At 42.8% G+C, this 16851-nt stretch overlaps 1 protein-coding gene across 1 annotated transcript; it reads right to left on the bottom strand.

Annotated features, from left to right (window-relative positions):
* Positions 1-11712: 11712 nt before the first annotated feature.
* Positions 11713-12244, bottom strand: LOC148212383 (uncharacterized). Its single transcript, XM_088122208.1, has 2 exons — positions 12041-12244; positions 11713-11988 (listed from the first exon to the last, which is right to left on the bottom strand). Exons 1-2 carry the CDS (start codon positions 12242-12244, stop codon positions 11713-11715), a joined length of 480 nt encoding a protein of 159 aa, XP_087978334.1.
* Between the last annotated feature and the right edge of the window lie 4607 nt (positions 12245-16851).

The following is a 16851-nucleotide window of genomic DNA, read 5'->3' on the forward strand; positions in this document are numbered from 1 at the left end:
TTTTTTTTTCCAAATCTGCCACCGCTGACACGTCCTTTTCCTCTTCTTTTTTTTTTCGTTTGTTTATTTTTAACCGACCATCAGCAGTTGCATTAAATGATTTTTTTTCATCATCTTCCAGCTAAATTACCATTGGTAACTTTTATATATATTTGTTTTTTTTCTCTTTTCTTTTTCTTTTCCTTTCATTTCAATTTTTCTCTTTCCTTTTTTTTAACACCAAGCCACATGTCAGCATTTCACTGGACCACAGCCGCCACATCATCCACCACAAGTATTTTTCTTTGAACTTCTTTCGACCATAATTTCTCTGACTCCCCCCGTATTGTGGTATGAGGCTCCCCTTCAGTGATTCCGCCTTCGGTCACGTTCCTATTTGGGAGAGGAAAGGCATCTCGGGTTCGGTCTCCTAGGATGATTTCGATCAATTGCCCCACCTGGGAGGTCATCTGGGCATGAGCCGCTCTCATCTCGTTGCGGAACCCGGAACTCCTCTGGTGGGGATGCCCCACCATTCTTTTGCCCAAATGTCCCACTCGGGTAGAGCAAGTTGACAGCGTCCCGAGTCCTTCTTGCCTTTTGAGGGGCCGGGGGAGTCGGGCTAGGTTTGTCAATAGCTTTGTCGCGTCGACGGGGTTCTCGTAGGATGACTCTTTGTCAGAGGTCATCTCGACAGTGTCTTAGTGCGGGGAACTAGTTTTTGTTTTAGGCTTGAAAACGTTGTTTCCCACCGACAGCGCCAACTGTTGATGACAAATTTTGGCAGAAGGCCATGTGGTGCCCAGACAAGCAGTCCGGTCTTGGATCCATTGGACCTGAAACCAAAGAACTCGATGTCATTGCGGTGTCCCGCCTAATACACTTCGACGATCAAGTTAGTAATCATAATGGAAATAAGAATAAGACACCAAAGGTATTAATGACAGGTTTTTCACTTACTTGGTGAGGATGATCGTCCTTCCTTTTATAGCTTCGGCTGGTCGACCAGGAAGTACGATGGTTGGAAGTGGCAGAGACGTCGCACACTGTACGGTTGGACAGAAGGAGGCGTGTTCCCGACAGTAGCAGGGTAATTCTGCTACCTCTGTCTTCTGGACATGTCGCCCAGGGCAGAGGGATCCGCATGTCGTACCGACAGCATGCGCTACCAGCTGTGGCCTTGTACGGGGGTAACCATTTACAGTCCTTCGTCCCCCTCCGAGCGGATATGCTTTCTGCTCGATGACATCCCCTCTGAGAAGGTGGTTCTCAGTGGGCTCGCGCTTGAGGAGGGACGAACGCTGACTGGCATTATGCTGAACGCATGCACTAAGCGAGGTAACAATTCTATAGATGCAAGCGCACACCTGTCAGAGTAATATAAAATGGATGGAGTATCCTAGTATCGATCCTCAAGGACTTCTAAATAATTTCCAAACTCTAAAGTTTTAATGAATAGTGAACGTTGAAATGAGTGATTCTGGTAAAATGGGAAGTGGTCACAAATAATGGTTTTGGATTTGGGATTTGGTCTTATAATGGTAAAACCTAGCCCGAATTACTTCAAGTTAGCCAACAAAGAATCAAGGATACGCTAAGGACGACATGCATTTTACTTTAGGAACCAACGACTACGCTTTTCACTTGACTTATGTCTAAGCAAGTTCAAAGTCCTAAGATGGAAATAGTCGCAACCTCGGGTTAAGGTCCTATGTCTAGGCTACTTAACTGGAACTCTTATGTCTAAGGCGCTCCTCTCCTCGGTTTAACTACTCAACAATGCAAATAAGCAACCTTTTCAGTATTGACTTGTTAAGACTTACAGTGGCCTTCTCTAAATCCTAACTTTTTGGGAAAACATGTTGAGCAATGAGTGGAAAGCAAAAACACTACTTCTTAGCAACCCTTTTTAGAAATAAAAGGCTAACTATCCATAACCGGGCTAGAGACGGAAATTTAGAAAGACATATTGAAGAAAATACAGCAAGTAAAATGGTTGAAATTGAAATGCATGTGTGAAAAACAAAAGTTAACTAACGGAGAGTTTTGCTCGGGATTGAGAGCTTCGCCCTTCTCTTTCAAGCAAGGGGGAGTGTCACGTGCTCTTTCCTCCAAAAACACAATTCTCTTAACTAAAAATAAAGTAAAGGCAAAGTAAAGATAAGCTAAGTGCTGGATTTTTATAAATTTGAATAGGTAGAAAATAACTAAGTAACAACGGAAACAAAACAAAGCTCAATAAAGGAATGTAAAGTGCTCGGGATTTAAAAACTAAAAGCAACTAATGAAAGCAACTCAAAAGTACTTAGAAAGCAACAAAGAAACACTAAGAATGATCAAGAGAAGGAAGCAAGGCTTGATGAATTTGGTGGAGAAGCTGCTGGAATTTATAGCTGTGCAGAATTTGTTAGGTAGGTCCTAAAACGCTGGTGGATCACCCATTTCCAACTCCTTTGACTGACTGCATCGTGCTCAAACTGATAGTGGAACACTTCTTCTACACGTATGCATCGGTTTGAACCACCAAAACGCATTAGAAGACGCGTTTCATTAAGGGCAAAGTTGGAAGAAAATCAGGAATTCTGCAGCCTCCCAGGCGCTTGGCGCCTCCCATGTAGTTTTTTCCGTCTTTTTGCTTCTTTTGATTAATTTGCACTCCCAAATGGTCCTAAAATGTCATAAATACAATATAAGTCAACCACAAACCATCATATATGAATTTTGCATGAATTGGAACTCAAACGACCGTGAAAAAGTCCGAAACAAAGTTAAAACATAGTAAAAACAGCATCTAAAACCTTTTTTTTACGCACGTAAACAAGCGTAATCAAACGCGTGTCTTGTTCGGACGCTATTTATGACAATAAGTAACGAGCAGTTTTCTATTTTGTTGTCGCATATTTTAGTTTTAATCGTAACTCCAGCTATCGTAAAAGTAATATAGCATGTCAAATTGCAATCCTACCACTCAACCATACCGTGTCTCTATCTTAATTTATCATTGCCATTTTTAGTGTAACAATACAAGGTTAGACCTCATTGTGGGAGATATTGATGCTATATATACGAATTCACTTTTCCTCTTAATCATAAGCACATGTGTGCATAATTTGCTCTTGCATTTTTGAGCCATCTCTTTGGGAAATAATGAAGCGGTTGTTGCTATCTGGTTTATTCTCTCCACTGCATATATTTTTTCCCTCCAACTTTCTTTTTCTCCGAAAATTACATTAATTTAGATCCTTACCAATTATTATGTTTGATATAATCAATCTTCTCTCTCGCTGGATTTGGTATGGAACAATTAATTAAATTAATACACTTTTTACCAGTAATTAATTTTATCTCAAATTAAATGATAAATTACTAATTAATTCTAAATGCAATTATTGACACTAATATAAAATTTAACTCCACCAAATAAAAAAGAAGAATAAATTCAAAAACCAACCTGAGCATAGGTTAGTGGTAATTGACATATATCCAATAGGTCATGAGTTAGAGTTCCACCTACTTGTTGTACTCATGGTTCTAAATATCCGTCGACACGTCGACATTTCCATCGATATATCCATGTTTCCATGGCTTCGACATCGATATGAGAGATAAAACTACATTTCCATCATAGTACAAGAAAATCAACAAAATATAAAAAATATCAACAAAATGTCACTAATATATACATAATATTAATATTAATTATTTTTAACTAATTTAGAAATAGGAAAATATTTATTTATTAATTTAAATATTTTTTTACGATTTTTAAATTTTTCTAACTTTTAGAGAAATATCCATCGACATCCACATTTAAAACTTTGGTTGTACTAAAAAAGAATAAATTCAAAAAGTAGCAATTAATACTCACACTAAATTCAAGCAATTAGTTTCATGCAATTAATGATAATAAAAAATTAATTGTAAAACTTAAATAAGAGAGAAAATTGACACTCAACCTACTCTACCTTCAAAACCCTTCTTGGGTATTCAACTAAAAATCTCAACTCTTTCAACGACTTAGATTCTAATCGCTATAAACTTTTCTTTTTTTTTTTTCAAAAGCAAGAGGAAATTTGATCCTTTTCATGGTTCAAGATTAAACGAAGCAACCTTTAGAGATTTGGAATTTAAGAATACAATTAAATTACAAACTTTCTCAAAACGTTGGGATGAACAAAATTTAACCACATAAGATTTATAATAAAAATTCTTAAACATTAAAGCTTTTGAATGGCTAAGATAAGATAAGTTAAGATAAGTAAAAATTAGGGAGTAACAACCTATATAACCATTTAAAATAAGGCATTTCAAAAAATTTTGAAACATTGCCCACATAAGAAGAATAAAATATTTGCTAATTTTTTAGGTATGAAATTAGTCTTCCATAATTTTTAAATGAATATATTATTTATCGTTTTTTATAGGAGAATCATACCTATATTCTTTTTCTAATGAATCGTTCAAATATTTTGAGAATCTTACCTATATTTTTTTAATTCAATTATTTTTCCAAGATAATTTTACTAACAAACCTAAAATGAAAAAATATTAATTAAATTAAAATCTAAAACAAAATTAAACGAAAAAATCATTTTAGAAATAGAAATACCAAAATTTAAACAAGAAAATAATTTTAGAAATGAAAAATACCAATACCGAGGATAGAAACAAATACAGTAACAAATATGATGAACAAATACGAACAAATACAATAACAAGCATGATGAACAAATACGGTGAACAAATGAACAAATATGGTGAAAAAATGAACATAAATAAAATGAATAGATGAACAAATACCTGATAATTAAAATGAACGTATATTGAGAAAAATAATGTGAACACATAATGTTTATTTTTGTGACACAATTAATACGAAAAAAAATTCTACCTCCAAAAGGTATTGTCCATAGAAATTCATATATATTGTTAACATCTCTCTTGTTTACCCTTCACCACTCATCATCCCACTTATAGCTTTGTCACCCGCCTTGCTCCACCATTGTATCCCTTGCTCCTTTGTTCAATTCTATCCACTTCCCGCCCCACCTACAACTATGTCACCTGCCTTATTGCTCCATCATTTTCTCCCTTGTTCAATTCCGTCTACTTCCCACCTTGTTGTCACCTTCGATCAATTCTCGTCCATTATTCCTGTTGTCTCCTTCGCAATACCCCTTGATCGTCTCACTTTGTGTGATGTCCTCTTTGAGTTATGTTGTGTTATATTCAAATATATATTTAAAAAGTGAGATAGATGGATCAAAAATCTAGGGGAGAGAATGTAGGAAAAGAAAAATAATATAACACCAAACAAATTTGAGAATCTAAAAGAAATAGTATTGTTTTGATTTTGAAAATAATAACTAAATAGAAAGGGTAAAATAGTCAAAATCAAACCTGTAAATTGTTGGAAAAATCGAAATGACATTGTTTATAAACAAAAACCATCTTGCTATTTTTCAAAACCATGTGACAAATTGGGACACCTACCGTAAATTTTCAAAAATTAGAGACACATAATATCTCAAAAGAAAAGGGGCACTTGCAATAACGCAAAAAAAAAAAAAAAAAAAAAAAAAAAAAAAAAGAAGAGTAAAATAGCATATTTAGCATTCACATTTACGAAAAAAAGTTGTTCCTATCTTAGACTCCAGAGAAACTAAGATAAGAACAATGAGGTACAAGAATTGTACCTCATTATAATCATCAACATTTTTATGGATACTGAACTTTAAAAAACCTAATAAGATGTTACATTACAACATATAACTTTTGCACATCTGAGTTGGTTTTCTTCATAGATAATGGTAGCTTTTCAATTAAGGAGGCATTTCTTATGTAACCAATTGTAATGGTTATGTTTACTTTCTTTTTTAATAGAAAACATCTGGGGCAGTGGATCCAAATCACGACATTTGAGATATATGTCAATTACCACTGAGTTATGCTCGTTTTGACAATTATTATGTGTACTTTGTACTATATATATCAGTAATTATTTAAAAATATTTATGACAAACTTTCCTATTTTAATCTAATATCCATGGAATTTTTTACGGATATTTTAAAAACAAATTATACAAAAATAATGCAAAATTACACAATTAAGTTAGCAAACTTTGGACAAAACTAAGTTAGGCATATAATTTCATCTCCTAGCTTTTAAGTCCTGTGCTGTGATCAAATCACAGCATGCCCAATTTTTTATTTTTCTTTTGTGAATATATTTTTATTGTTATCTTTTCTATTTTTATTTTTTAATTTTTCTTTTATTGATATCTTTTTTATTTTTCTTTTTAAATATATTTTTATTATTTGTAATTATATTTTTTATTGTTATTTTTTTAAATATTTTTATTATTAGATTATTATTTTTGTTTTTTAAATATATTTTGTTTATTTTTCTTTCTAAAATCTATTTTTAGTATTAACTCTTAACTTAAACCTATTTTGGTTTGTTTAATATATCTTTATTGTCATGTGATCATCTAAGTGTAAGCCAATCTTGGCCTTTCAATATTGTTTTCCAGTAAAATGTATTTTTTCATTTAAAATAAATTATTTTAAACTTTCTTTTAATAAATCTTGGATAATATTTTTTTATAGAAAATATATTTTTATAAAAAATATAAGTAAACATATATCATTACAGTAGTTTATAAAATATATATAATGGTAACATACAATGTTTGAGCTCCAAATCGTTGAGCTCGGATTAGGTATAGGTCGGAAAGAACTGGATGATCTTCTCTAAGCTGCCAAACGATCTCCTATAGCGCTTGAACGACCTACAAAACAAAGTTAGCACTCCGACAAGCAAGTTAGTTCCAGTCCTTGTTGATTCTATCTAGGATTGCGTACCTTACATTTCAGGCAAGGGTTTCTATTTATAGAAACTAGGCCCAACAGAAACTCTAACACACCCTAAAAATACGGCGTATTGTCGGGTTCGGAAGAGACAATATTACGGACTTTTACTGAAGGTCGGCTCAACTTCTTAGGTTGTACCTTAACTGCCAACCTAAACGTTTTTGGGTCAATTTCCATATTTCATGTGGGTGTCAATTCAACTCACCTCTTCGATCATGACACGTGGTAGGCAAAAATTCGCATCCAACGTTGGCCTCCACTTCGGCGGGACGGAGGTCAGCTTAGCAACGTACTCCGAGCTAAACGAAAATGAGTCGAATCCACAAGTTCGTGTGTGATGTCATGGATATCGTCAGCCTTAATTTTTGCTTCGAGAACTCAAAGGTCACCACGAGGATTGCCTAACGTGGACGGATCTTGTCCATTTTGATTCCCCCACCCCCCCCCCCCCCCGTCCAGATGGCTTTCCTGCCTCTGGGCTGTTCTATAAAAGGCGGGGGTTTTTCGCTTTTTACTTTTCACTTTTCACTTCGAAACTTTTGAGTACCTCGGCCGTTGTCCAAGTCAGGTACTTTCTCCCTCTTCCTTTAGATAGTTCTTTAGACTCCATGAGTAGCTCGTCTAACGATTCGTCGTCTAGGTCATCTAGCTCTTCTAGTACAGATAATGTCTTAGGGGACCCAAACTTAGCTTCTAACTCGGGAAATCCTCGTGTAGGCAATAGCTCGGCTGACCCTAGCATAGCCTCCACTTCAGGAAACCCCACTACTGGTCCGGTAGTCGAGCTTCCTCCCTCGACTTGCTCCGTAGGTAGACTGGTCGAGCTTCGTAAGACCTACCTTATCCCTGATTCCATAGAGCTCAGGGTGCCTAACGTCGGTGAATCTCTCGAGGACGCCCCTCCAGGCTTCGTTAGTTTTTATCCTCAAAATTTTAGTAGGGGGTTAGGCTTCCACTTCATCCCTTCATCCAGAGGTTCCTTAGCGTGGTCAACCTCGCCCTAGCTCAGCTCTCTTCCAACGGTTGGTCCACCGTGCTTGGGGCTTATGTTCTATGGTGGACCATCTGGGACGAAGATGAGGATGGGCTCACAGTAGATTAGCTCCTAGCGACCCACACAATCAAGGTCTCCAACGAGGGAGAAGGTCGGTACTACCTCTCTGCTCGACGGAACATAGGTCAGCTTATTAGGAATCCCTCTTCTAACAAAAACTGGAAGGAGTGTTGGTTCCTCGTCTCTAGCGATTGGCTCGTGAGGAACGAAAGGGGTGAGCTAATCTGCCATGTCCCAGTCGAGTTCGTTGACGTAGGTGAGACTCTTAGGTACAAGTTAGGTTTTTCTTTTCTTTTTATTTTTGTACCTTTGTTTCTGACGACGCTTCATGGTGCAGTTCTGCCATCTCCCATTCTGAGGATCAGCAACAAGTCGTGGGAGATCATCAAGAGCGCTCAAGGTTGGAGTCTGAAGTTCGCCTTGTGGGGTGAGGCTCTTGTTTCGAACTTCCACCTCTTCTCCTGCGATCTCAGCCCTTACGACCAACTGGACGAGTTCAAGAAGCTACCAAAGCCTCGGCAGCGCAGATCAGAGAAGCGCAAAGCTGTGAAAGGTAACCTTTCCTCGTCACTTTAGCTCGTTAATTGAATCTCTTGACTAACCTCGTCTTCTTTTCAGAAATGGCCTCCAAATTCCTCGCACTCAACAACACGAAGTGGCAACGTGCCTCGACTTCGGCTGCCCTGCCTGTGCCTCTTCAAGCTCGTCATCGTACGAGTAGCACCGATATCCCGGCTCCCGGACTGGCGAACTTGGCCAAGCTTCAGGCCCTTCAAGCTCAGCCCTTACAGACGGTCGTAGGGGGCGAGGGGTCGGCTACCCCTTTGAAGCGGAAGAAGTGAGCAAGGGATGCGCTCCGTTCCGAGGAGGTTACCTCCAAGTCCCCACCTCCTCCTATTGTGGTCGACTCCGAGGAGGGTTCTCAGCAAGGTCGGCGCCCGGGCGACGAGGTTTGACTCTCATTCAGGCTCACCTTCTCTCGCCTCAGCATTCACGAGGCCACTACTAAGGTAAAGTCCTCAAGCTCCCACCAGGTGGAACGATCTGTCCAGACGTCTGAGGACCCTGTGAAGGCGGTGAGAAAAACCATAGCTCGTGCTGCAGAGGTGGGCTCGTGCACACTCTTTCTTTCTGCTTTTCCTTTCTTTTGACCTAACTTCGAGCTTTTACAGTTGCACTATCATGTCTGTCTATCGGCATCCATGATGGGCTTGGAGCTCAAGGGCCGAGACTTGAAGGAGGAGCAGACCCACGTGTCGTACGAGTAGTGGATTGCCGAGCTTGAGGCTGAGGTTGACCCAGCTCAGGCTGAGAAAGAGGTCGAGGGCCCTGATCGTTCAACCTCATGCCGACCTGCAAAACGCTCGAGGACGAGTCGAGACCGCGGAAAAGGGCTGGAAGGAAGCTCAGCAGAATTTTATGAGCTGAGATTACTTGGAGAAGAAGATAAAAGAATCTTCGAGTTCAACGGTTTGGTGCACGACTTGGCAGACAAAGGCTTCTACTACGCCATCGACAGGCTCGAGACTGCTTGCTCGGAGGAGGCTGTCGCTGCTGCCAAGTAGGAATACGAGGCCATCTGGGTCGATCATCCTGCTAATGTCGACGAGGGAGTGGAGACGATCGATGCTGCTACCGAAGCCGAGGCAACAAGCATCGACGCGGGAGCCAACAAGCCTGCCGACCCTCCCAGGAGTAGCTCGCCCCTTCCTTCCTTTCGTTGATCGCTCTCTCTCTTTCTTTTCAAATGAAATTATTTTATAGAATCGAGGCATATATACCTCGACTCTTAATCATATTTTCATTCAATGGAATGAGATTTTGTTCAGATTCGAGTTGCTCTTTCCAAATTCCTTATACTTAGAGAATTTCAATTAAATTTTAGATTTCAGTTTCGGTCTTGTTATTTGAGTTTCTCAAGTCTGGATAATCTCTCTCCAACACAACGACTTACGAGTCGAGGCAGTTCAGTTCGGCGGTGTGCTCAAAGTATTAAGGATAGCCAGGTTCCTACGAGCTGACCAATGCTTCAAACATTTGAAAAAAAACAACAGTGTAGCATAGGTCATACCACATAGTCTTCCTTGGCCCCCATTTGATGTAGCTCGGTAGTAGTAGACGATACTAACGAATAAAGTCAAATTTTGTACAAGTCATTGGAGATCGACTTTCATTAACAAATGAAATTTTACACGTCGGATTACATAATTTTTCTTTTGTCTCACTGCTAATAGACTCGCAAATGTTCAGCGTTCCATGGGTGGGGGAGTTGTCTCCCATTGAGGTCGGACAATAGATAAGCTCCAGGACGAACTAATTTCAAGACTCTGTACGGACCTTCCCAATTCGACTCGAGGGCTCCGACGTGCTGCATTACTTTTTTGAGGACGAGGTCTCAGGGCTTGAACTTTCGAACTCTTACCCTGGCATTATAGTACCGAGCCATACGGTTCTGATATTCTGCTAGCCTGAGTTGGGAGTGAGATCTTTTCTCCTCGAGCAGGTCGAGATTCAGGCGAAGAGCTTCACTATTGGTCTGCTCGTCGAAATTTTCAACTCGGGGCGTTGGCATGCTGATCTCCACCGGAATGACAACCTCTGACCCGAACGCTAGGCCGTATAGCGTTTCCTAGTAGATCGGCACGACGTAGTTCAGTAGGACCATAATACCTCTGGTAGCTCTTCTGCCCACCGACCCTTTAGGGATTCAAGCTTCGTCTTCAAACCGCGTTTGATGATTTTGTTAATTGCTTCAACTTGCCCATTTGACTGCGGATGGGCTAGAGACGAGCTGAAGTGGCGTATGCCGAGATGTTGACAGAACTGATTAAATCGGCCACCATCGAACTGTTTGCCGTTGTCAGTAATGAGGGCGTTCGGTATGCCGAATCGACATATTATACTCTTCCACACGAAACTGACGACTGTCTCCTCGGTAATGGATGCCAGAGGTTCGGCTTCCACCCACTTGGTGAAATAGTCTACCGCCACCACGGCAAACTTCAGTTGCCCCTTCGCCTTCGGTAGTGGGCCGATCATATCTATCCCCCACTAAGCGAAAGGCCAAGGACTTGAGATCGGCGTCAACATCTCTGGGGGTTGCCTCAAGATGTTCGCGAAGCGCTGGCACTTGTGACATGCCTTTGCGAACTCCCTGGTGTCGCGGTCAATCGTCGACCAATAGTAACCCTGGCGGACGACCTTTGCAGCCATAGATCGAGCTCCACCGTGGTTTTCGCAGATTCCTTCGTGATCTCGCGAATGACATACCTCGCCTCCTCTGGATCGAGGAACCGCAACAACGGTAGAGGGTATCCTCTCTTGAAGAGCTTGCCTTCTTACATTACGTAATGAGCCACTTGATATCGGAGCTTCCTGGCTTGGCCCAGATTTGTCGGAGTTGAACCACTAGTTAGAAAACTTTTGATTGGATCCATCCACGTGGGCTGAGCTGACTGGACCTCCATTATTTCAGGTCGGTCGATGGATGACTCAGCAAGTATTTCAACTGGTACCGTTCTCGGTAGGTCGGTCTCATAGGCCAATGCTAAGCGAGTCAGTGCATCAGCATTGGAGTTTTTTGACCTCGGCACTTGTCGAATCACATAATCTTCAAATTGGGAAAGGAGCCCTCGAGTTTTAGTGAGATACCTTTCTATACGAGCATCTTGCACTTGGTACTCCTCGGTTACCTGATTGACGATCAGTTGCGAGTCGCTCAGGATCAAGAGACGCTTCACGTCCATCCCCCTTGCAACCTTCAGCCCATTTATCAAGGCCTCGTAATCAGTTTCGTTGTTCGAAGCTCAAAAACTGAACCGGAGCGCGTACTCGAACAGAAGATCACCGGGGCTGAGGAGTAGCATGTCTGCCCCACAACCCTTCTCATTAAACGAACCATCCACGTAAAGTGTCCACTGGTCGTGGACGTCGGCCCCTGGCCCGGTAGGAGTCAGCTCGGCAACAAAATTCGCTGCTGCCTGACCTTTCAAGGCTGTCCTGTGCTCGAAAGCGATGTCATGCTCACTGAGCTCCAAGGCCCACTTCATCAGCCGACCTGACGTCTCGGACTTGTAGAAAATCTGCCTCAAGGGGAAGTTTGTCAGAACAATTATCTTATGCCCCTGGAAGTACGGCCGCAGATATGTATGCCAGGGTTAGCTTCTCAACACAAGGGTAGCGAGCCTCAGCCTCGGTCATTGATTTACTCGTGTAGTAAATACGGCTCTGCCGCCCTTCCACTTCCCAGATCAGGACCGAGCTCACTGCATTTTCCGACATGGCCAAGTACAGGTAGAGAACGTCGCCGGACAATGGCTTGGACAGCAATGGGGCCATGCTGAGGTACTGTTTTAGCTGCTGAAGTGTCGCTTCGCAATTGTCGGTCCATTCGAACCGGCCCTTTTTCCTTAATGTTTAGAAGAAAGAGTGGCACTTGTCAGTGGAGCGAGACATAAAGCGATTCAGAGATTCCAAACGGCCATTCAGCCTCTGAAGTTGCTTAATATTTCTCGATGCTTCCATCTCGATGACTGCTCTTATCTTGTCCGAATTGGCTTCAATTCCGCACTGGTGGACCATAAATCTGAGGAATTTTCCTGATGAAACCCCAAAGGCACACTTGCTTAGGTTGAGCTTCATCTGATACTTTCAGAGTACGCTGAAGGCCTCTACTAGGCAACCAAATGCGAGCTCGTCTGCTTGCTCTTTACCAACATGTCGTCTACATATACCTTCATATTGCGTCCGATCTGCTTGGCAAACATCATGTTGACCATCCGTTGGTAGGTCGCCTCGACGTTTTTCAGACTAAAAAGCATGAAGTTGTAGCAATACAGCCTTTGGTCGGTAACAAACGAAGTCTGCTCTTGGTCGGGTGCATGCATCTGAATCTGATTATATCCGGAGTAGGCGTCATGAAAGAGAGTAGCTCGTGCTTTGCTGTTGGGTCGACGAGCTGATCTATTCGAGGTAGGGGAAAACTATCTTTCGGACACGCCTTATTGAGGCTTGTAAAGTCAATACAGACGCACCACTTGCCGTTAGACTTTTTAACTAAAACAACATTGGAGAGCCACGCAGGGTAATGAACCTCTCTTATGAAATTAGCTCGTAGCAACTGTTCGACCTCTTTACAAATTACATTGCTTCGCTCGGCGTCGACAGGCCGACGCTTTTGCCTTACGGGCCTATAGTTAGGATCTACATTAAGCCTATGTACCATTATGTTTGGGTCAATACCCGACATGTCGTCATGGGACCATGCAAACACGTCGGAATTCACCTTCAAAAACCCGACGAGCTCTTCCTTCACCTTGGCCCCCAGGCTGCTGCCGACGCTGACCTACTTATCCAGCCCCAACAAGGGGACAAGTTCCAGATCTTCTGCTGGAGTGCCGCGGCTGAGCTCTGCCTCGTCGGTATGTGGTGGCGTAGTCGCTTCTAGTTCCATGATCGCGGCGCAAGTGGCGGTCCCTTTCATTGTAGCTGCGTAGCATTCTGTGGACGTTCTTTGCTCACCTCTGACCGTTGCGATCCCGGCCGGGGTCGGATACTTCAAAACTTGGTGGTAAGTGGAGGGAACTGCCTTGAGGTTGTGAATCAGGGGCCGACCAAGTATAGCATTGTATGTCAAGCTTCGATCTATCACAAAAAACTCGACAACTCTGGTCATCTGATGCTCTCCTCGCCGATGGTTACAGGGAGCGAGATACATCCTTCCGCACCAACTGAATCCCCTGCATAGCCAACTAAGGGCGTTGGGATGTGCTTCAAGTGCTTTCTCTCCCATCCTAGAGCTGTGTAGGTCGAGAAGGACAATATATTAGTCGATGCCCCATCGTCGACAAGAACTCTTCTGACCTTCACATGGTCTATCAAGGGGGCGATTACCAAAGTGTCGTTATGGCGCATATGCACCCTTTCACAGTCCTGCTCGTTGAATAAGATCGGCATCACAGGCTCTTTGGGGTACGAGGTACAGACCTCATGTGATGCTTCCCGGGCTAGAGCTTTTCTTTTCTACCCTGACTGTCCCCCGCTCGGACCCCCGTGAATGGTGTTTATAACGGCAGGATGATCTTCCTTTCATCTGGGCAGTTGTGATCTTTCTCGCTTCTCCTCCCGAGCTGATCCCTCTAGCTCAGCTCGTTCTCTGATATCAACATACTTCTTCAAATAACCTCTCCGGATCAAATCCTCGACCTGTTCCTTCAGATGGAAGCAAAGAGAGGTATCGTGGCCGTGATCCTTATGGAATCGGCAGTAGAGTCCCTTGTCCCACTTTCCCGAGGGTCGGCGGAGCTTTTCTGGGGCTGTGAACAGCGCCACCATGTCGGTGTCTTCAACTACTACGTAGATCTCACGATTGAGGCGTTCAACAGAGTAAACCTGTCGAACTTCAGCCCTCGACAATCTGAAGGGACCCTCTCGTCACGTCGGCCTCTATTCTTGTCGTTGTCAGTTCGCCGAGATGAACTTCGATCATCACTACGCCGCTTCTTGGAAGGGGGAGACTTCTGGTCTCGATCTTTACCGCGGCTGCTTCGCCTGGCTCCGTTGGCCTTCCACAACTCCAGGCCATCAATATACTGGCGAGCTTGGGCAAACATTTCGTTCAGGGAGGCCGGCGGGCGGCTTCTAAACTCAATCGTCAAGTTTCTATCATTCAACCCTGTTGTGAAGTACATCATGGCGATATCGTCGGTACAACTCACCACCTTGACATACTCGTCCATGAACCGAGCGATGTACTCCAAAAGAGACTCTTTGTCCCGTTGCTTCACTATTCCAAGGTGGGAAGGCGGCAACTTCAACAACTGTCGAGCTGAGAACTGATTGATGAACAACATTCTCAACTGTTGATAACTGTCGATTGACCTGGGCTTCAACTATCGGTACCATAATCTCGCCGAGCCTTCTAGAGCTATTTGGAATGCTCGGCATTTCATAGCATTGCTTGCAGCCAAAAAATCCATCTTTCCCTCGAACATCTTAATGTACGAGACTGGATCCCCGGACCCGTCATAAGAGCTATGACTGGAGCTTTGAACCTTGACGGGATGGGCGCGTCCAGGATTCCTTGGGAGAAAGGCGGCTCCTTCTGCTCGACCGTGCGATGTGGATCTAGGGGCCTGCACTGCCGCTTGAGTCTTCTATCTCTTTCTAAAACTGGTCTCGGATGAGGTCCACCTCGGATCGGAATGAGTGATCGCCCTGGGAGGACCTCTCTCGATCATCGACCTCCGGGCTTCTCTCCCGCTGTAAGTCGACCTGGCACTCCTGATCCTCGGGTGCCACCCATCATCGCCTCGGTGGCCCCTCACCTCTCCAATTCGAACCTCCCAACAAGGTCAGAATTGATACTCCGTTCTTTTGGTCGGATGCAGCGGCCCTTTCCCTCTGGCGGGATCCCTGGAGACGGAAGAGTCGGACACCTCGCTGCCCCTTTCGATCGCTTCTAGCCTTGCCCTACTTCTGTAAGCTTGGCGATCACATTAGCTACCACGACAGGATCCACATCCGCGTCGGCACTTGCCCCGGAATGCGCACTTGTGTTCCCCCAACTACGAAGACGAGGAACACGGGGTGGCAGCCCGTTCCTCTGAGGCTGTAGCGGTGGAAACTGATCTGAGGTAAGGTGGAAGTTCCAAGATACTATGGGATCAGATGTGGCTGGCCGACCTCCATTCTCCCTAACAGCCCCCGCCTGGGGCTGTCGCTCGGCAACCGGGGTTCCAGCCACCTGAGAGTACGTGCGGCGATGATGGGCATTGAGGGTGGTGGCACCACCCTGGATAGCGGATCGGTGAAAGTTGAGATCGTGACTATTGGGAGCGGGATTGGGCCATTAGCTCAGATTGCAGAAGTGAGACTGACTTTCAAATATGTCGTCCCCACAGACGGCGCCAAATGTTTGAGCTCGGATTAGGTATAGGTTGGAAGGAACTGGATGATCTTCTATGAGCTGCCAAACGATCTCCTAGAGCGCTTGAGGGACCTGCAAAACAAAGTTAGAACTTCGACGAACAAGTTAGTTCCAATCTGAGCTAACTTGCTGATTCTATCTAGGATTGACTACCTTGCATTTAAGGCAGAGGTTTCTATTTATAGAAACTGGGCCTGACAGGAACTCTGACACACCCTAAAAATGCGGCGTGTTGTCGGGTTCGGGAGAAACAACATTACGGACTTTTCTGAAGGTCGGCTCGGCTTCTTAGGTCGTACCCTAACTGCCGACCTAAATTTTTTTGGGTCAATTTCCATATTTCGTGTGAGTGTCAATTCAACGTACAACTTCAAGTTTTCTATGTTTTTACTTGCCACTACACCAAGAGAGAAACATGAGAATAGTTTAATGGTATAGAAATATATATGCTCTACAAACCTAGCTACGACTTCGTCTAACAATCAAGGCCAATAACTACATTTTACCGGTAACTGCGATTTTTACTATCCTATTTTTTAAAATAGTGTATAACGTGCACTATTTTTTTTTTATTTTTAAAAATAACATTATTTAAGAGATCTTCTCAGGTCTATTATAAGCCATTGTAAGGTCAATTTTCTTTTTAATGTGAGATCCTTAACATGCTCTTCAACATCGGAGATCATGACTCTTTTGGGCCCTGATACCATATTAATATTCATTGGTTCTATCTCAAGACCAATTGACAATGATAGAAGTAATCCAGGTCTATTATAAACCATTGTTAAGTCTCATATCTTTTTAATGTGGGATACTTAACATTTCGCTCCTTAATGGTGAGGAACAATCTCGTCCTCACCATAATTAAATGTTTAACAACTCAAACTTAAGAGTGAGAAATGCAAAAACATAAATATTTTTTAAGAAAATAATGAGTCGATTTTTAAATGAGGGTGAGGATAAGATTTTGTTCTCCGGCCAATAACTACATTGCGGCTCTCCTGCACGCTGTTGCCGC

Source organism: Momordica charantia (assembly GCF_013281855.1).
Source record: "Momordica charantia cultivar OHB3-1 chromosome 3 unlocalized genomic scaffold, Mcharantia_2.0 BLBB01000003.1, whole genome shotgun sequence".
Taxonomy (NCBI): Eukaryota; Viridiplantae; Streptophyta; class Magnoliopsida; order Cucurbitales; family Cucurbitaceae; genus Momordica; species Momordica charantia.